General features: G+C 40.0%; 1 protein-coding gene across 4 annotated transcripts in view; it reads left to right on the forward strand.

The window, feature by feature from the left end:
• The window catches only part of PHAF1 (phagosome assembly factor 1), a 37,789-nt gene that overhangs the window by 7,086 nt on the left and 9,674 nt on the right, over window positions 1-21,029 (forward strand). For all 4 annotated transcript variants that reach the window (XR_008735109.1, XR_008735108.1, XM_055726624.1 and 1 more), the window contains exons 4-12: window positions 2,601-2,684; window positions 7,309-7,352; window positions 7,649-7,728; window positions 12,284-12,378; window positions 14,964-15,061; window positions 16,912-17,024; window positions 19,055-19,188; window positions 19,938-20,021; window positions 20,721-20,803. Coding sequence is in view for 2 of the 4 variants with exons in the window: in XM_055726624.1 (XP_055582599.1) it covers window positions 2,601-2,684; window positions 7,309-7,352; window positions 7,649-7,728; window positions 12,284-12,378; window positions 14,964-15,061; window positions 16,912-17,024; window positions 19,055-19,188; window positions 19,938-20,021; window positions 20,721-20,803 (815 nt within the window). In the remaining 2 variants the exon portion in view is untranslated. The remainder of the gene's footprint in view (window positions 1-2,600; window positions 2,685-7,308; window positions 7,353-7,648; window positions 7,729-12,283; window positions 12,379-14,963; window positions 15,062-16,911; window positions 17,025-19,054; window positions 19,189-19,937; window positions 20,022-20,720; window positions 20,804-21,029) is intronic.

Below are 21,029 nucleotides of genomic sequence, written 5' to 3' on the forward strand. Positions count from 1 at the left end.
CTGTAATAAGTGTAAAGATGTTGTTTAACACCTGCATAGTCCAATAAAATAGTAGCTCTGAACTTTGTGGAAGAGTTGTGCTGATATTTTTTCTGTGTATTATTCCAGTTCAGTGCCTGATACTGGTGCAATTTTTTCCACATGCCACTCAGGGCCTGCAGTTGACTGTCTGGCTATATCCTCACCCTTGTGCAGAACATAGTGTGCTTTGTTAGCAGCTGAGCACAAAGAGCTGCTGCTGCAGCTCTTAGATGATCCAAAGCTTTACATAAACTTTGCCATGCATAACTCTTGTCTACCTAAACTACACCTGAAACGCCTTCATGTCTGTCTTCTTTGCTTTCCATAAGAATGCCTTTGAGCATAGCGATCAAATGTTGTTTAAAGTTGTTGCATCTAAAGCGCTGCATTTCTGGTCCTGAAACTCCAGCAGCAAGTATTTCCTTTCAAAAATATATGATAATTAAATGCAATTAGATCTGCCTATGGCTCTCTTTGTAACTTGACATAAGTGGGATGCCCAAACTGTGCCAAAAAAGTTTTTGATGAACCCTTTCCTGTGACTAAAGAATTTTAACTCCTTTTTGGTCAGTTTAGGTGGGGTACTTAATCACCTTTGTATGTTTTCTTTTCCTCTGGATTTGTGTCAATGGGATTGTTTGGTGATAACAGTTTTTCCTGCAGCTTTATGTAGATTAGCAGTGCAGCTGCATGTCCAAGTTCCTTCAGGGGGGACTCTCCTTCCTGGCATCATCTTTCATACTTGAGATTATATTTTGTGTATTAAGTCACATGAACTAAATTTGCGCCCTTGAAACTTTTCTTCTATTAGAAAATATGCCAGCATAGAACAGAAGCTCTTTGCTCTACTAATTATCAAGCTTTTCCTCAGATTTTTTTTTAACCCACTCAAAAGTACTTGTAATTCCATAATTAATGAAAGCATAACTTCATGAAAATTCTACTTAGAAACCAGTGAAATGCAGAGCATATCCTATATCAGAACAACTCTGTTGGTATATTTAAATGCAACATGACACGTGGTGGGTTTTTTTGCTCTGTAGCCTTTCTAAATTGGTTTTTAAAAAAATAATTGGATTTTTTTTTAAAAAAGGCTGTCAGGATCAACATTAGACCTCTTTATCTCAGGCTTATGGTGATGCTGCAGTGCTGCTTCCGTTGTCCACGGTATCATAAAAGTTTGCCAGCGATAGTGAAGCATTGATGCCGTTGTGCGAGGCACTGTCAAGTTTTCATTTAGAAGACAGCTTCCGTGCTGCATCACCAGTGTTCAAGAAAGTGAGTTCAGGCTGAACCTGCTTCAGGAAAAGCTACTGGAGTGATCAATGGGGTTTGGGAGATCGGCATCACGGGGGAAGGAAAGCCTTGTGCCTTGGTTTGACCTAGTGATGTGAAGCCTGGGATCTGATCACTTAAATATGTTGTTCGGGAGGGGGTGGGAGGTGCGCATGAGAATGCAGAAAACTTATCCAGGCTAGAAGACAGTGCTGGGGTGAGAATAAACAGGTTTGAAGACTGAGGATGAAAATTAGTCTTCTGACAGTCAAAACACAGACCTTCTCCCAGTAGTGCAGAGGGGAGAATAACAGTTTTTAATATCTTATGCGTAATTCATGGAAAGAGCTGTGTGGTGGGGCTGCCAGCATTAGGAGCTCGTATGTGCCCCAGATGTCCCACCCCCATTCTGTCTTTTGCTAGATAACTTCTTGGTGCAATTCTAGGGCATGGATATTGCTGCCTCTCTGTTGTTCAGCCTTTTTTTTTTTTTTTTTTTTTTTTTTTTTTAACTCCGAGGAGACAGTTGTGAAGGGTGGAGCTTTGTGGGGCAGATGTTTTAGATGGTACACAATCAAATAGCTGAACTGGGGCCAGCTGACTGTGTATGCATGGGTTGTACTGGTAGGGGAGTGAGCAGCTTCCACAGTGTCGCAGCAGACTGAGATGGCGTAGAGCCTATACAGACACCAGTGGAGCCAGTGGAATGTCTCCTATTGACTCCAGCAGACTGCAAATTAAGCTTTTAGTTGTTATGATTCACAGTAACTAAGGAAACCTAAATTCACAACATAAGAGTCTGAAGCCTTCCTTTTGAGGCTCGAAACAGACTTTTTTTTTTAAATTATTTTTATGTATAAGTGGAAAGCCCTCTTGCCATTTTTTTGTCAACTGTATGCTTGGTTCTGATGCGAGACTTGTTGAGCTGGGCTATTATTTTTGTGTGCCAGGAGCGCAACAGACTGTCCCTGAATGATGTCTCTGATGCTAAACTTGGAATGTTAATTTTCAAGGTGTTTGGGGTTTTTTTCTTCTCACTTGAAGTAATGGACAGCCACTCTTTTGGGAGCTTTTTCAGGGTCCAGATCTTAGACAAGCACTTCTATTTCTTTTCATAAGGAAACTGAAGGGGTTAAGAGGTTTGGCCAAATGCATTTTCGTTAGGCTTATTGGTTGAACAAGTGGTTCTTTTCTGAGACTGTTTTATTTTTCCAGAGTAACCAATTTATACAATTATATATATAATCTTAACAAAGAAGCTTTGAAATTAAAAACCTAATGGCTTTTTTTTTTCTGTTTTACAGTCACCTCTTAGCCATGACCTCATCCTTAACCTGACTCAGGATGGAATCAAACTGCTGTTTGATGCTTTCAATCAGAGACTTAAGGTAATAAACCACCCTTCCTGCAAACAAAACAGTGCAAACCAAAACCGTAGACTATATTGACGACAGAGTGTTAAGTATGTGGCTCTTTTAGACATTTAATTTGCCATGGGTAGTTGTTCTTTTGTGACGGTGGACTGCATTTCTTTGCTTTGGGGGTTAAATCTTTAACATTGCACTGGGCACTGTAAGAGTGCCCTAGGAGCAGGTTGGGCCAGTGTGGTCTCACTTGCCCATCTTGTCTCAAGTTGCAGCAGAAGCTGCAAAAGGCCGTTACTAAAGCGAAGCGTAGGATTTGAAATCAGATCATTGATTAATGCAAGCCAGATAGTGTTGCTTTCTGCCCAGGTTGTTCCTTTATCTGGGCTGCCGTTTTATTTTTGAAAGTAAGCTTGCTTCCTCCTGTTCTTAGTTTTCAATTGAGGGCATAAAAACTGCCAGAAAGCCATATTCAGGCCTCTTGTGAGCAGCTGCCTCCTGCACTGACTTTAGTGTGTTCTGGATGAGTTTTTATTCTTGCCATTAAAGTCCTTAGCCCAGCAATGTTGCTTTGGTTCTTTTAGGTGACCAGTTGTTGATCTGCCTCTCTCTTTGTGTGTAGTTAAGATGAAGAATAATGGGTAGGCTGGTCACCAACCTCCTGTTGTATTAGTTTGCAAAAAATGTGTTACGAAAGTGGTATGCTTCATTCATACAAAATAGGTGACTGTGGAACTGTAGGCATAGGACTAGATCAATACAAAATTTTGAAAAGCTTATTAATGAAAACATTTGAAAGATCTATATGTAACTTAGTTGTTCAGGGTGGTCCTTTTTGGCAGGACCAGCTGTGCTGAGCAGTTGTCAATGTGGTTCTTGCATGATGTGCGCAAATTTCTGTGTGCCCAAAGTTCCCAGGTGTTGATATGGCTGACTGGTTGAGAGTGTACTCTAACTGCTGTGCTACTTACCATACGAAAGCAGAAGTGTGGAGTTAAATGTGATGCTACAAAATGGAATACTTACCCTTTAGGTAAGTCTGGAAGGTGTGCTCGCATCCGTACTTTCAAGCTTTGGAACAGTGGTAGGTGTTCCCCTTATGTTTGTAGAACAAGAACTTACAAGGTCTTGTTCCCCTTACTCTTGTTGCCAATAAAACCAGCAGCAAAATGTCACCTTCCACAATGGCAGCCTAGTGCTTTATCCCCAAAATGACTTTTAAGAGTGTAGCAGCGTGCTATTGGCTGAAACTTGAGCTCTTCAGATACTTTAAATATACATATAAAGTTGTTGAATAGCAATCCAAATCAGTAGTTGTTAGAAGTACTTACTTCTCTAGTAGTAACCTGTAACACTGTGGTATTTTTATTGGTTATTTTATTTTTAAAAATCTTTTATATTAACTATAAAAATACACATTTTGATGAACAATTTTCAGTTCAAATTGAGCTCAGATGGGGGACAGCAGAGTACTTTTTGGCCGGATTTCAGTTTGTAGTTACCTTACGGTAGTTTCTGTTTATGAAGTCATTCTGTAATAATGGGGGTTTTATTTTTGTCAAGATTTAGAACTTAATTATTCAGACTGTGTATGTGAATTTACGATTTTTAAGAGGCTGTCTTGAAAAATCTGTCTCAGATGGATCTTTATCAGTGTAAAGGAAAATCTACAAAATCTTTCAAAAATATATTTAATTCTTAAGGAGACTGAACTCAAAACTGACATAATTCCTTCAAGTGCATGGGTTGCTTACTGACTTTTTTTTGGAATGTTGCAATCTTGTAGTGTTTTTGAGGTGCTGTAACTAGTATATGCCATGTCTCTTAAGCTCTGGGTTTTCAGAGTCTGACAAAAAATAATCTATTGTGGTATGTTGTGGTTGAGTGGTCTAGTAGTACCTTTTGTTTGTTTTAACTATGGGGAGTAAAGCTGTTTAAATGCATACAATGCTTTGAAAACTTACACTTGTAAAACGGTTCAGAAAGCATTATAGAATAAATTCTATGGGCTTAGTTCAGAAGTGAGCAACAGGACTTGTGTAGCTGTAGAATAAGTAATGGCTGTTAAGATGGTATGACTCTGTGTTTTCAGTGTTGCTCAGCAGCAGCAAAACTGGAAAAATCAGGATGCCTTTTTGCTTTGTGTGTTGTTTTTTTAATACCCACTTGCCATTAAATTTGGTTGAGAAAAAGACTGAAATACAGGCTTCTAAAATGGAAAGTCTTGGCAGACCCAAAGAATTGCAGGGTCTATTTCCTGGTGCAGGAATAAAGCCATAGCAGTATTCTTAAAAAGTTTCTTCCCTTTTTTTCAGGGAGGGGAGGAAGGCTTGTGCAGTCTCTCTACTCAGCTTCCATAGCCAAAGCACTGCAGGAGGTGCTGCTAACGTGAATGAGTAGATCCAGGACCAGGTTTTGAAAACATTGCTATGAAATTGAGCAGCGAGGTCTCTCGCATACATTCTCTCTAAGGTGGAGAAAGAGTTAGATTTCACAGTGTTGGTCTGTTATTGCTGGTTAGTAGATACCTGAACGTTTTTATGAGTCTTGCTCAGTACTAATTATTAAAACAGTGAGTGTAACAAAGCATCAGGTTTTACTCATTTAAACCAACTGCCTTCTGGCTGTGTAGTAAGCCCATCAAAGAATAGTCCTTGGTCTTAGTTTTTGTTCCTCTGCAAGCAAAAAGAATCATGTTAATCCTTTTGTCAGTGTAGCTTCTGTAGTTTTAAAAATAAATCCTCTTCTAGTGCGATGGCCTGTTGCAGTGTTTCTTCAATATATCTTTCATGAGTTTTATGAGCTCTTTTGACTGCCTTTAAGTTTTGCTAGGTTGCGCTTGTTTCTTCCTCTGCTGTTAGTAAAAAGAAATGTTGAGGTGAATAGATCTGTCTGAATCGTGGGAAGAGGGCTGATGGCAAATCGGTGCCTGTTGGCTGCTGTCAGGGTGTTTCTCTCGTGGGGGACCTCGTTTGTGCAACATGCTGTTCCTCATGCACTGCTCCTTCTTCTTCCGCTCATCCTTTTGTCTTCTGCCACCACAGTGTCTTTCAGCAGAACTTCAGGAGAGTGCCCAGTGCTCTCTGGTAGTTGCTGCAAAATGAGATGTGTGTGGCGAGTGGTTTTCTCTATTTTCAGAAACATTTTCTGAGGGGAAAAAGACAGTGTGCAAGGTCACTAAAAAAATGTGAAGTCATTCCTAGCTTTTCATAAAAGTAGCCTTTGTTTTTAACAAGCTGTGCAGTAAAGGAAACCTGGGCATGTCAAACCACATTTGGAATAAAATACTGGATAACCACGTTTTTCCAAGAAGCTTAATTTGAAGTATATTTATTAAGAGGAAAAACTTGATAGCTCTTCTTTATGTTGATTCTGCCAGAATGTTCGTTTGTTACTTGCTTTGTGCTATACTTGTTGCTTATGTCCTGAAGAGTGTGGGCTTCCCGAGCAAACAAAGTGCAGAGAACTCTTCCAAATTTTTATGAGTCAACAGTGTACCATCAAATGTTGACTTTTTTTTTTCCTAGTGGTTTAAGCATTGCAAGTTGTCTTATTTAGGGTTATTTGCTGGGCATCTCCCAAAACCAAGACTTCCTTCTTAGCTGGTGATATTTTTAGGCTTTAAAACCATGTTTCATAGCAAGTTCCCTGGGGAATTCTGCTTTATTCTCTAGCCGAAGAGAGAGTCCTTTCTGAATCTGCCAGTGATTTGTTGGAGGATTATACAAAGCAGTAAAAAGCACTTTACCTTTTCTTTGCAGCGGTTATGATGTGCTCTACGTATTTTCCTTTTCCTGCTGACACAGGAACGCATCTGTAGGGTGGAAGAAGCTTGTGTTTGACCATGGTTACTCACCAAAAATTATGTGCTTAAAGCCCAGTCTAGCCTCAAGATTCAGTAACAGTCACATAAAAATGATACGAAATCACTCAGATGGGCGTTTGCAGTACTGTACTCAGAACAAAGGATCCATACCTAATATTATCTACAGAGAGGAGCTCCTTGGATTATTCAGTAAGGTCTAAAATATTCAAATATCAGAACTAGGTATCATGGCTTGCTTGGGTTCTTTGTGGGCTGGTCTTCTGATTATCTTCTGTAACGCTGGAGAGATTGCTGGATGTCTCTTTATGAAATGGATTACTACTACTTAATCTTGCCGTGTTCATCTTTTACTTCAGAAGGAGTTTGGAAGTTAGAGCAGAGCAGTGGATGCTAGGACTTCCTGCATTCTCCAGGGTAATAAGAGCAACACAAGGAAGAGCCTACTGTTTGACATTGATTAGAGGGTTCCCTAATTAGCTGACCTTTGCTATTACTTTCCTTTGAACTTGCTTAAGAGTAATTTTGCAGCAATAGAGATGCTGGTGAATTAGTGAAAAGATGGCTTTCTGCAGGTCAGCGCTGATTTACGCGGGATCTGGAGGTCCTGTACTGAGCCCATAGTTGTTCTTCAGTACTTGTTTCAGATGTGCAGTTGCTGAGTCAGTTTTCAGAGTTTTGTCTCTCAGTGTGATTTATCCCAGCAGAGGTCTCTTCAGGAGGGGAGCGAGCAGCACTAGCTAGGCTGGCCTTGTGACAAGAACTTGCCTCTGTCGTGACTAGTGGGAGTGTGAGGTGTGGTAATGTTTGTTTCCTGTCTTTCAGGTGATTGAAGTTTATGACTTGACTAAGGTGAAGTTAAAATATTGGTAAGTGATGTAAGGCCTCCTACGACTTTTTCTTGATTACAGTGACTGGTTTCTCTCCCTTTTCTGTCCTGAATTCATTTTTTCAATCATTCCTGTTAAAACCCCAAAATAACTGTCAAAAAAGAAGGTAGATAATTATCCTTTCTTGAACGTAACACTTGGTTTAATTACCATTTTATTTTCCTTCAGTCTTGGAGACTCTTTTTTTCCAATTTAAATGTAGTATTGCTGTTAATAAACTTTTGTAGCATCTGTTCAATATTCTTAAGGCAGATTTGTTTTGTTTTCTTTTTCAGTGGTGTCCATTTTAACTCTCAGGCAATTGCTCCAACCATAGAACAAATTGATCAGTCGTTTGGAGCAACACATCCAGGAGGTAAGCTGAAGTGTTTCTGAGAAGCGCACCTAGATTGACAGACTTGTTTCTAGAAATTCTTTCCTGTATGTCTGCCTAGAGAAACATGTAGACACTTCTGTGGTCAAATGAGCTGAAGTTGTGTTCCGGAACGGTTGTATTCTTATAGCTGGGATATCATGTAAAATGTACTGTAAGTTTAACTGTGACTCTTTTTAAGTGAAATAGTGAGACAGAGAGTCATTGGCACAGGATGGTGCGTTCAGATATTATTGATGATCTGTTTTGAACAGCCAGTACCAGAAAATTGTGAGCTTTATTGTGTAAGAACAACAGCATCAACCTTCTTATGCATGGTCAGCTCTCAAGTGTCCTTAGGGATTAAGTATGCCATGAAGCCTACAGACATCTGAGCTGATCTCTGCATGGGGTCAGCCAGGACTGGTTGCTCAGGCTCTGTGCTCTGAGAACGTGGTTAACACCCCTGCTAGGGCAGGGTCAAGTCTGAGCCTGTGTGTAACTGGCTCACGTCTCCTTCCCGTTTCTGGGAGCGCTGGGGAGGTGTGAAGTCAGCCTAGGTGTGGCATGACTGGGACAAGTTTAATTAACCTGGCTGAACCCACTCTGGCTCTTGCACTGCTACTTGGCTGTTCACCACCGCTGCAGCAGGAAAAAGACTTATCTTTCAGCTCCTTGTTTGTATGTGAAAATGGAGAGTGTATTGCAGGGGTTTGTTAGGTGATCAAAATAAGCCAGTGGTGAAACACTGAAGAGGATCTTTACAATTAAACTGCTCAGGAGCCTTCAAGAAACAGAGCCGCAAACTGGCGTAACAGGAAAGAAGATTAACTCCATATTGGCAAGATACCCTTTTTAGAGCATAATTTTCTATTTTTAGCTTAGCCCAGTCCATTTGCAGTAGTCAGGCTGATCCCAAATAGGCTAGTGTTCTCAGTGATTGATGGTGATTGCATATCCAGTCTTTGTTCCTGTTCTCTGCAGGCAATCTTTTGCACGTTGCAGAATAGGATTTATTAACTGTGGAGGGTCATGTGGCTAAAGTAATATCACTGCATAAAAGCCTGCTGTAGCAGATGAGTATCAGATGGAGATAAATGCAGTTTGGATGGCTTCTAGTCATAATACTCCAAGGACCAGAATTGGCCTTTTTAAGCTTTACTTTGGTCATGGTCTTGACATTTCCTCTTAGGTAGAAACTCCAAGATATATAGTTAGAGCTGTTATAGAAATATCATGTACAAGAGACTACATAGAATTTGGGAAGGGTGAAAGCAGTTCCATATCCTTGACAGTTTGTAATTTTTACTTGCTCTATGGCGATAGTTAATTTGCAAATATTTAGAGGTGAAGTGCCTGCAAAATTGTGATGATATGAACCATAAAAATACATACCCAGCTGTAAGCACTGCTTATGATAGGAATAGCATGTTTTATTACTGCATGGAATTGTATGCAAGCACTTAAAAACAGTTTGGCACCACATGTCCTTGTGCTGAATTTGCCAGATCTTGCGCGTCTGTCATACTCAATTAAGAGAACTTGCCCACTTGCTTCATCTGATGATAGTTTTTCATAACATGTTTTCATCCAGTGACATGTAGTATGAAAATGCCTTTATTAAAATGTTGGCCTCTTACCATTTCACTAGTGCATTATTCAGTTTCCTCACTGCAAGGTTGGTATCTTCCATTAACAGCCTGCCTAGCAGCAGTAAATGCTCTCTATTAAGCTGCCTGTCATAAACAGCTTGAACTCTATCATGCAATGCAAGTTGTGATAACTTTTATTTCTTCGTATTTTCTGAAACAGTAAAGGCAAAGAACCAGAACAGTTTTCAGCATGTGGGAGGGATGATTACCATGTTTTCATGTCCCACAAAAAATTGAGTTGGGATGGGGAGAGAGAGGTGGGAAGCGAAACCTTCCTCCTGATGTGACCAAAGTACCAAGTGCCAGTTTTCATGAATGAAAGTGTGACACAACCATCCCATTTTTTCTCTGTCCTAACACTTCTCCAGAACTCCAACACAAGCTCTTGAAGTTTGAAAGTATTTTCTTGTTCACGTCAGTGTTAAACTCGACAGAATTTCAAACAAAATTGTTGTCTTTCACTTAAAACCAAGGTGGTTGCAACAGAACTTTCCTGCAACAGGATACAGTGATAGTTTCAAAACTTATTTCAAAAGGTTAGCCATGGTTTTGTGTTGAAACCAACCTTCAGCGAGCAGTTCTGGTTTTGCCAAATCAGTGGTTTTGAAAAAGAAGAGTCATCAGGAAAATTGCAACCGGCTTCATTACTTTTTATGTTAGTTTGAAACATCATAGTATTTTTGTCATGGGGCTGACTGAAATATGACCACTTTGGAGGTTGACGGCTTTGTCAAAGCCAAGATTTCATCCCACATTTCCATGATTCTCTGACCTGACCTCCTGCTGGGAAGCGCTTGCTCTTGCCAGTGGTTCTGTTGAAATCGCATCCTGTTCTGAGTCCTCGTGGATGTGGCTGTTTGCCGAAGTGCCATTCAGCATGGGTAAGCACTGTGGGATTGAACTAAAGAAATAAGGTAAAAGAGAAAAACCACCATCCTTCCCTCCTGCCACAGTGGCCTTGCAGGGATAGGAGTGGTTCCTGTCTTCGAGCTCTGTAACTTTCGGAGACTTTGGAGCCTGCCCAGGCACCCATGAGGTGCCAGGAAAGTCTTGTGTCTGATACCAGTAAGGCTTGACTTTTGGATCTGCCTCTGCTTTTATCAGAACCGTGTCCGTTCTGCAGCCTCGCTGTTGTCGGTGGCTTTGTCCCATCCTGCTCTACAGAAATGTTTCCCAGCTGGTCACACTCTGTTGCTTTCCTGGAAGGCAAACTCTCCCTCACCGGGAGTACAGCAGCAAAGAAGCAGTCTTTTTGCTTTTGTCAGCAATTTTGAATGGAATTATTCTGCAGGGTACCTGTATAGTAAACAAAAAGAAGAATAATTTTTAAAAAAGGCTTACCTTGTTCAGGCATGTGGTTGTGACATATGGTCTTGAGGGAAGCATGAGAGAACTTCGTAAGGATAAAACCATTCCTTGCCCTTTAAGCCTAAGCATCCATAAACATTGCAGGGGATGGGAACTGATGCGATGTGTATAATCAGATATCACACTTGGCGTGACTAGGGGAAAAACACTGCTCCAGCTGGCTGTGGGCTTTGGAAAAGATGCATCATAATTCATCACATGAGAGATTTGTGTAATTTTCCTGCCGATCAAAACATTTCCCTCTCCCTGCACGTTTTCCTTTGAGTGACAGGCAGGGAAAAGGCTCTTAACCAGCACATTCTGCAGAAAAGGCATATAATAACTTTTGAGAGCTTAATGCTTTATTGCTCAACTACTATTTTTCTGTCATGGGTGGTCTGGCATTGTCCAGATACCTTGTGACTTGTCTCAAGTTGAACATCTGAAAGGCACTTGGGGTGGGGTGAATATTTATATTTTCTCTCTATGCTCTGTCATCTTAAATATAAAATTGTAAGGGGAAAAAAGGGAATATTGAATCAATTTCCTTTGGTGAAGTAGAAGAAAGCAGCTTCTTTTGTTGGAGTGTTTCTTTATGGTTTTTTGCCTCTGTTTTCAAACTGTTTTGCAAATGAACCAGCCTCTGTGTGTTACAAGAACACTGTGTTACCCCCAGCAGCTACTGGGCACAGGTTGAAGTTTGATAGCATCAATCCCAAAACTGTTCCCAAGCTCCCAGTCTCCTGGGCTTGTTTTTAAGCTTTCCACAGTCTCTCAAAGCAGTATGTTTTGTTAGAGTAAGTACTGGGATAGACTTCTGTTGCTGTTTATAGTTGATGATGTGCAATTTATTGCAATAAATTGGGACATCTCGTGATGTGATGACAGCTAGAAGCCTGTGCGTGTTCTAATTTATTACTGCTCTTTGTAAAAGCAGACTGATCGGCTAGTGTTTCTGGTGATGCTATTTTTAATTACCACTCTTAAGTGGCCTAGAACCTGCGTGTCTGAAGTATTTCCTCCTTGCGCTGTACCAGTCAGGATCACGAGTAGCTGAACTGGTGCATGTGAGTGGGAGCTCCTCTGGGCAGGTGGAGGTGGCAGGGAGGTACCTGTCAGCTCCCACTGGAACGTGCTTCCCGGTGGGGTGAAATACGGAATTTATCAGCATTCTGGGCACATCAGTCTGAAGGATTTTCTGGTTAATATTGTACATTCACATAACGCTGAACAGAAGTGTACTAATAGTGGCTGTTTAAACTGCTTGAGGGATGTTAAGGTGTAACTGATTGTGTCATCCTGTATAATTGTATCATTGGGGATAGGTTAGCGCCTACAGGCTTGCATAGGCAGCTGTAATGAATCTAAGGTTTCTCTTATTGCTGTGTTTCTACTGCAACAAATAAAAAGCAAAACTATTACTGTCCTGTGTAATTGTGTTCCTCCTACATCTTGAGACGTAGTTAATTCATTGAGGTGATGAAAGTGCTGTTAGACGTGAACTGGAAAATTTTTCATTTATTTTGGTAACCCTGTTTTTACTTTCTTTTCCCTTTTAGTGTATAATTCAGCTGAGCAACTCTTTCACCTCAATTTCAGAGGACTGTCGTTTTCTTTTCAGTTAGACTCCTGGACTGAAACTCCGAAGTACGAGGTCAGCAATCATTCTTAGTTAATGGACAGTCTTTTTGCCACTGGTATTTGCGAAGTATCACCTACAGAGTGTCTTGCCTGCAAGCAAAAGAAAATAGTAATTTAAAAGGAATTTAACTCCCCAGTTGTGCTTATTTGTATTTTATTCGTATTCATTCAAAAATTTAAAATTTTCTTCCCTTTAGCAGAAGGCATATGCTTAGAAGTGTTGCTTGCATTGTGAACTGGGACTAGCGATTTTGTTGTTGAAAGGAGTCTTCTAAAAATGAGTGCTGTCTGTGCAAATACGTAAATATTAAGCAATCTACTGGAGGGCTGTTCTTTTATCAGATATTTTTGAATCTCATCAAAACAATTATGCAACTAAACTAGGATAGAGTTCGTGAAATACATTTTCATCTTAAGTGTCCTTCAGTTTGAGTGCTTTTAGAAAGCCAAATGAGCGAGCTTTATTTGTAATACCTGTTAGCATATTCACCAAATGTTCAGATGAGTTACTGAGTAACTAAACATTACTGCATTCTCTGAAATCTTTGGAAATCCCTCTCTGTAGTGGAAACAAGATCAAGTCTTCTGTGGTTTCCACCTACATTAATGAAAACTTATGTGTAACTTGTTTTGTGTGAGAATGGAAATGCTCTTGGTTGTATTATCTAGGCTTCTCAGTTAAAAAGAATGCATGCTGTATGGAATTAAAATAAGAAGGAGCATATAAAGAGCCAAAACAAAGTGGGGAGAAAACAACCAATGTGATGACACATGTTCTATGTCACAGCCTGGTACTTCAGTAGTTGTGTCTTGATGTGCTACGAGAACGGGGTAGCTGGGGGAAGTTACTGTTTAGCAGTAGTGAAAGTCAGTTGGGTCTCAGAAATATTGGAAGGTAAATAGAAACCAAATAAGCCAGACAGAAGTAATGTCCCAACAAAGAGTAGTTGGGTTTCATGCAAGAGTTCCTAGGACATTTGTGAATAACATGGCTAAGTTGCTAAGGAAGACAATTGTTATACCAAAGACTTGAAAAGATAACAGAATCATAAAATAGCTCAGGTTAGAAGGGACCACTAAAGGATCATGGAGTCCAAATCCTCAGTCCTTGCAGGACTGCCTGAAAACTAGAAGATGTAAAAATAAAGCTGCTAGGATCAGTTTTAGCCATTGCATCTGTGTCTTGTTTTGGTACGTGGTTCAGTTAACTAAGAAAATAATTGGGGATACTTACAGAATGCTTGGTGCGAATATGCTTTGAGAGGGACATAGCATGGTTCGTGGATGATAGCTCTTTGTAGCTGCTGGAACAGCGGAGAAAATTTTACCTTCTCAAAGCCTTTCATCCAGTTGTTCAAACAGGGTTTGTAAAATGTTGTTTGTGCAGAGTGAAAGGCAAAATTCTCCTCAGGATTATAAACGAGTTGAAACAGGATAGTTTAGAGAACAGAGTAGTATAAAACAGTCCACAGGGAGCATGACTATTGTAGATCCTTTTAGGGAGGAACATTAGGAAAGACTGAGGAGTGAAATGAAACTGGAAGATGGCAAAATCTTTCAAGTTCAGAGAGGATTCATGCTGGAATGCGGAACTACCTAGCAAAACAGTGTAGTCTTTGCACATGGAAGTGAAAAAACTGAGGAAAACTTTGGGTGTTGCAAGGTGGAAGTATGTTCAAAAGCTGACTACTTTAGAAAGCTGTGTTTTGAGGTGTTCGTGTTCTGGGTAAATTCAGAAAGAGGATTGAAATCAGGACATCTCTAGATTTGCTAAGTAGTGAAGGTTCCTGTCTACATACTTACAGTAGCTGAAATCATTGCTTTGGGTTAATTTCTTTCTGCCTAAGTACAACTTTTTCTGTTTACCTTTTATGTGATGTCCTGCTAAAGTACACCAGGGTAATAGTTGGCATATTGCACATCTTGGTTTTGTTGAATGCTTGTGACAAACTTAGTTTCTTTTCTGTCCAGGGCTAGTAAAGTATGTTGAAGTCTTGGAGAAGGTCCTGTCATCTTCAGAGTTGAAAGAAATAGGCTCTTACTGTACTAGAAGAATGGCTCTGACTTCCTTAAAATGCTTTCTTATTTTATGAGAACACTCAAAGTCTGTATCAAAAGCAGTATGTGTAAGACTGTGGCGATAAGGAGAGCAGAAAATCAGATAAAGGCGTTTTACAAACCAGCAGAAATGTTTAAAGGCTGAAATGAATGCAGTGGGAGGCAAGAAAGAAGGTTCTGCCTTAAAGATACAGCATTACAGTACAAATATGTTTATGTTAGTAGTACAAATATCTTGTTAGTTGCCAGTGATCAAGAAACTTGAATCCTCAGTACACCATGGCTAATTGTTCGGCTAGTGCCATCTTTTGGTGGACAAACGCAGTGAGCATTTCACCCCAGCCTGCGGATCCCGGGGTGGTGTAATGTAAAGAAGCACCATCTAGAAGGGCTTTTAATTGTTGGGTTTTACCCTCTTTGGTTTTTTTGGTTAGAGACTTACCTGAATTGGTAAGCATATACTGTATTTCTAACGTAATCTATAACTGACCTGAAGTGTCTACTGTGTCATGTAACAAGAATGATTTTGTATATCCGCAGCCTAACTTTGCCCACGGTCTAGCCTCTTTGCAAATTCCGCATGGTGCGACTGTGAAACGCATGTACATCTACAACGGGAACAGTCTGCAGGATACCAAGTATGTACAGCTTGTTGTGCTGTTTTGATCATTTAGCATATACTTTTTCTTCCTCATTTATTTAGGGTTTTGTGAATGCAAAATACACACTTTTTTCTAGTACAGTTTGGGTCTTTTGTGAACTTGATAGTGTACGGAGTGCCTTTAGATACCAGCCTCTTTCAAATTTCCATAGGTGGTGTCCTCGGACATTATAATCAAATATTGATTTGATTTCTGTTGCTATAAAAACAGCTTGGCTCAGCTGTAGTAGGCTTCAATTGACCTGAAAATGAATTAAGTAAGTAAAGGGGGAAATATAGTAAATCTGGTAAGAGAAGCAGTTGGGCTATCTTTATTGAAGATCTGGATGGGAGGATTGAGTGCACCCTCAGTAAGTCTGCAGACAACACCAAGTCGGGGGGAATATTGACCTGCTGGAGGGCCAGCAGGCTCTGCAGAGGGGTCTGGGCAGGCTGGACCCATCGGCCAAGGCCAATTGTATGAGTTTCAACAAGATTCAGTGCTGGGCCCTGCATGCAATGCTACAGGCTCAGGGAAGAGCGGCTGGAAAACTGCCTGGCAGAAAAGGACCTGTGGGTGCTGGCTGACAGCTTGGCCCTACCAAGGGTCTTAAGCCTAAAAATACATTTTTAATTATTTTTTATAGCTAGAAGACTTAAGCCATATGCATAACCTACCATATATTCAATATATTTGCAGTTACCTGATTGAACTTGCTATTCTGAGGAAACTAATCTTCATGGCTAAATACTAATGGAATAGTTATCTTTTAATATGGTTAGTGTTTTCATGGTATTGTATTCTGTCGTCTTTTAAGGAGTAATCTATTGTACAACATCTGATGTTTTGCTCTTTCTAAAAACCTTGTCCCTGAGGTTCCTTACTCAAGGAAAAATTGTAAGGACTTCTGTAAATTCTTCCTTTCAGCTTATAAATACCCAGACTGTTAAGGTGGTAGTTTTTGCAGAGGCAGTTGTGTTTTGATGCCAGGAGGAGATTAACGCATCATTGGATTACTGCTCAGAAGGGAGAGAACCTTGTTTATGCAGATGTTGTCTCCCAATTAGAAATAAGTGCACTTCAGAAAAATGTTGTTTTCTGTGCCCATCTGTGACGTGGTGGGCTCTAGTAGAAGTGCTAATTGTTGCGTGGGGCTCTGGTGTGGGTGGGTGTGAGAGAGCTCAAAGCCTGACTTTTAGCTCAAGTCATTCACACAGAGGAGAAGTTCACATAAGAAGTGAATTTTACAAAGCATATACAAACTAATATACAAAGCAGCATTTAAAATTCTTACTTGGGGCTGTTACACTTTTCTCAAATATAACTAACTGAATTAAAATCAGAACTTCTCGAGTAAAGCAGCAGAGTTGTTTGTGGTGTACCTGCACAAGCTGATGGCATGTTCTAGGCAAGGAGGTGTACCTTCCCAAGAGCAGTGAGAGCATCGTGCTTTTCTGCTGCATTGGGGTGATACACCTTGTTCAAGGAGCAGGTATCTTTAAAAACTATATGACTTCCATTTTTCCCCGAGAGAAGTCTGAGATGACAGGTCCTTACAGGAGGTATGCAAAGGCTAGATACAGTTTCAGTAGTTCCTGGAGTCTTTAAAACTTGCTGTTTGTTTCATTAATAGTGAAGGTCCTGCATGTGAGTGCTGGCTTGTTCCTCTTCCCTTTTCCCCAGGCTCTCTGATCCTTGTGTTTAATATAATTTTTAATCTTCAGTCTGAATTAAATGCAGCTTTGTCAAAATGAACGTGCTCTGTTCCAGTGAACTGCTACCAGCTTGTTAATGGAAAACTTGAAGACTAAGCGGAATCCTATGCACACTCTTATGATTGGTTTCAGGGCTCCCTCGATGCCTCTCAGCTGTTTCCTCGGTAACGTGTATGCTGAGAACGTTGATGTTCTGAGAGATGGAACTGGACCCTCAGGTTTACGGCTTCGCCTACTCACTGCAGGTACTAGTGACACTGAGAACATGGAAAACATGATTGCTTTCCCTGAGGAAAAGAGGGATAAACATGTATAAATCAAGCATAGGTTATTTGTGATGACTTTACAGGTGATTTCAAAGTGTTCTATATACCTTATTTTGAACTATTGAAAACAAAACCCAGTGAAATCCCTGTCAAGGTGAATCTGCCTGCTGTTGCATTTCCCTGTCCCTGGAGAAATCGCTGAGGACTGTAGCCCTGTTCTCAGTAGCTCCACGTCCTTAGAGTCAGTCTGCAGAAATGGAATTTGTGTCCAGGCATACATATAGAGTAAAACAGATGCAGGTATATCACTGAAAAAAATCCATGAGAAATCATGAAACCTTATGTACGTGTGCATTTTTCGAGATTCCAGTGAGCTGTATGATGTTAATATATTTGTGATTAATTCTGGAAGGCTTTTAAAAATGCCTGCAGGAGACTACAGCAATGCTGCAGCCTTAGACTGCACTTTAAATTCAATTCTGTTTTCATTTGCTGTAGGAGGCAACCGTGAAAGTGACAGAGGCTGATGAGTACCTTCTCCTTGTGTGTGCTTTCAGAAATGGGAAGGGTATGCTTGCTTAGAAATGAGGGAAAGACATAATGACTGCAAAGGAGTCTTGCTCAGTCACCATAACTTGAGACATAACAATGTTAGTAAGAAAAAATACGGAGATCTTTTCAACAGTTTTCACTAGCAGGTTCAGCTTTTGACCGTTCTGATTGCTAGCTGTATGTACATTGAGGAAACACTGGGAATACATTTGCAATATGCAGAAGTTAAAAAGGAGAAAATTTAAGGTGAAGGATTAAAAAATACGAAGAAAAACGAAGCAGGTGTTTTCAAGCTACTTCGCTTCTCTCTGTAAAGAGGAGTATAACGGAGACCTGCCTAGGACAGGGAACATACATCCTCATGTACTAGGGAAGGAGTGAGCTTTAACATCACAATAATATAAACTACTTTGAGAAATTGGACGCTTTTACGGTAGAGTGTCAAGTTTAGTTAAGTGTTTATATATATATGCAGCTTAAAGGAAATGTTGTCAATGAATAAAAAAAATTGTTAAATTATATCACTAATGTTCAGACTAAAACTTGCCAAGAGGCAGTCTGGACATGTGCTGTTCTTGTCTTGCTAAAGTTTGCAGAAACTCCGTTGTAGAACACATTACACGCCTGTTCTAGCACAAGTTTTTTGCAAGCATATTAATGTGAAGAAACCCGTGCTTGAGACATCAAGGATGACTCAATCGTATTTTTCTGATTTATTTTATTCAATAACTACTACATAAATAATGCATAGTGGGAAAAGCTAAGTGTGTATTTAGAGCACATCCTGCATTTTGCAGTCACTGCTGCACACGTGTACATGCATTCTCGTAAGTGTGAGGTGCTGCGTTCCTGAAAACGCATGGGGTCACAAACTGTAAGATCGTTCAATTTCTTAACATCTGCTGACGGATGTCAGCAATTCATCTATGTAATGGCTACTCAGTAAGATCCATTTTTAACAGTGGTTGCGTAGGAACATACTTGCTATTTATTTAATAAGCTATGGAAATCTTGAGTAAAGAATGTAGGTTCTCTGACACAATTAATATGGATGAGGAATTATATTTTATGGGCTTTACTTCTCGAGCTGGAGATACATCTCTAGCTGCTGAAGTCGAATGTTTTAGGACTAGAAATAATTCCTGGCACTTCCTGCTAATAACCAGCTGATCAAATTGAAGTGGGCCAGGAAAGCATGTCCACGTGAATGGCAAGGAAGTGAAGATAGCATTGCTGAAGTTGGAGGTTAAGATGGGGATCTGTGCAATGGTCAGCACGTACATCACTTTGATAAGAAATGTTTAAACTGTTGCAAAATAAATGGTTAAACTTAGCTTGGCACTGTTCAAATACAGCTGTTTGGTTTGTGATAGAGGAATGCTAAGCTTTTTGTATTCTTTTGCTGATGTGCTCTCTGATTGGGAAGGATGAATTTTGAGTTAATTTCCATTCCTCAGGTTGTGTCCCGAGTGTTTTAGCTGACGCCAAGATGCGGGTATTGGAGCGTTGCGTGTACTTCGGTGATTCGTGCCAGGATGTGCTGAGCACCTTGGGGTCTCCACACAAAGTCTTCTACAAGTCCGAAGATAAGGTGAGGGAATTCTTTCAGGTGCAGGACTGGATGTTCAGTGCTGTCTCAGTTTAATCACAGGGCCTGCATTTTGCAAGGCCAGTGAAATTAAACTGCCAGGTAGCGCAAATTATGAGTGCTTCACTTGACATGTAATAGGCCAGGATGAACTGTTACATAATTCGGTTTTAAGAAGTTTTTTTAGGCTAAATTGATGTAAATCTGTTTAAAAGAAAATAAGGATAAAATTGCGTCTTGGTAACTGGTTTTACAATTGCTTAAAAATGGGAGCACTTTTGAGTCCAAATGAGCCTTAGCAAGTGTGTACTGCCTATTTTAAATTATAATTTATGTAAAATAACTGAATTTCATCATGTTAAGTGGTTTAAAAATAGATAAAAATAGGAACACTTTTGAATCCAAATAAGCATTAGCAAATGTGTACTGCCTGTTTTTAATTATATTTTATGTAGAATAACTCCAGCATATAGTTTGATCCTTTCCTAATATTTTTACCCAGTAGTGTATAAGTAAACCTTTTACTTCAGATAACTAAAAAAAAAAAAAAAAAACCAAAACGCTGACATGTCATTGTGCCACTGCAAGCAGGTGATGGTTCTGTCATGAAGCACAATATCTTACATATTTGAACAAGGGCTTCAGATTATTATTATGGCAGATCGTGGCAATTTGGTTTAATGTAGTGATGTTAATGGCATTCATCTTTGTCAGCGCTATTAAATACCTCTGAAAAAATGTGTTTCTTGCAGATGAAAATCCATTCGCCCTCGCCCCATAAGCAAGTCCCATCAAAGTGCAATGACTACTTCTTCAATTATTTCACACTTGGAGTGGTGAGTGGGAAGCTTCCATAAACATATCCTTGTAAAGTTCGGATGTAGTTACACGGCAGTTCTTTCAGAAGGCTAAAGGCTGTGGGAGGTGAGACTGCAAAACTCTTGATTGCTGCCTTGGGAGCCTCTGGCTGTGAAAGCGATGCTGACTTGCACTTGCAAATCCAATCAGTAATGTCTTACCATCTCTACCAGTGGATGGAGGGCTCTTTGTGCTTCTCCATTCTCTCAGGTTTTCTCCCTCTGCCACGCCTGATACATAATTATACTAGTTCTTGTTTCTGAAATCCACGCTCCTGTCCCGCGGAACCGAGATAGGTGTGTGCCATGACACCAACTGTGAAAGTTTGTTGAGCTGTGGGACGTAGTTCAGCCTTCATGTCCCTCCTTACTGCGATTTTGCTTTGGTCTACGTTACTGTAAATAATATGCAGAAAACCAAGACTTCCTTAGAAAAATTGCCAGCATTTAGCAAATGAAACTGCAGTTGTGATTGACTGCTGGAGGAAATGTGTGTTTATTTGAGTTTACAAATAATCTCATTTTCAAATACTACTTTTCATAGTTCCATTCAGTTCCAATGAGATAGTTGCATATCTCTATATACAGGTACTGTTGTAACTATTCTCAGGTTAGCTTGGGGAAAGCCACTTTCCTCTGTCCAGATTGCTTCATGTCTGCCTGTGTTTTCTTCGGCAGGATATTCTCTTTGATGCAAACACTCACAAGGTGAAGAAATTTGTCCTGCATACAAATTATCCTGGTCATTACAACTTTAACATGTGAGTGTAAAGAACTGATCTCTTGAAGAGCATTTTAGAACATTTCAAAATGAAATGCTGGGTTCCCTTTATAGAAATCAAGTATTTTTTCACAATGGTTTCAGCCATCATTATTAGCATGGGGGTTTTTTCAATTATTTTCTTCTTACTTTGAAATGCCTTCATACTGTCAGGTATGTCTTAAAGCAGTAAATGAGGTAAGGTAGTTCTTGGTTTGGCTATAATG

This window comes from Falco cherrug, chromosome 14 (genome assembly GCF_023634085.1).
Source record: "Falco cherrug isolate bFalChe1 chromosome 14, bFalChe1.pri, whole genome shotgun sequence".
NCBI lineage: Eukaryota > Metazoa > Chordata > Aves > Falconiformes > Falconidae > Falco > Falco cherrug.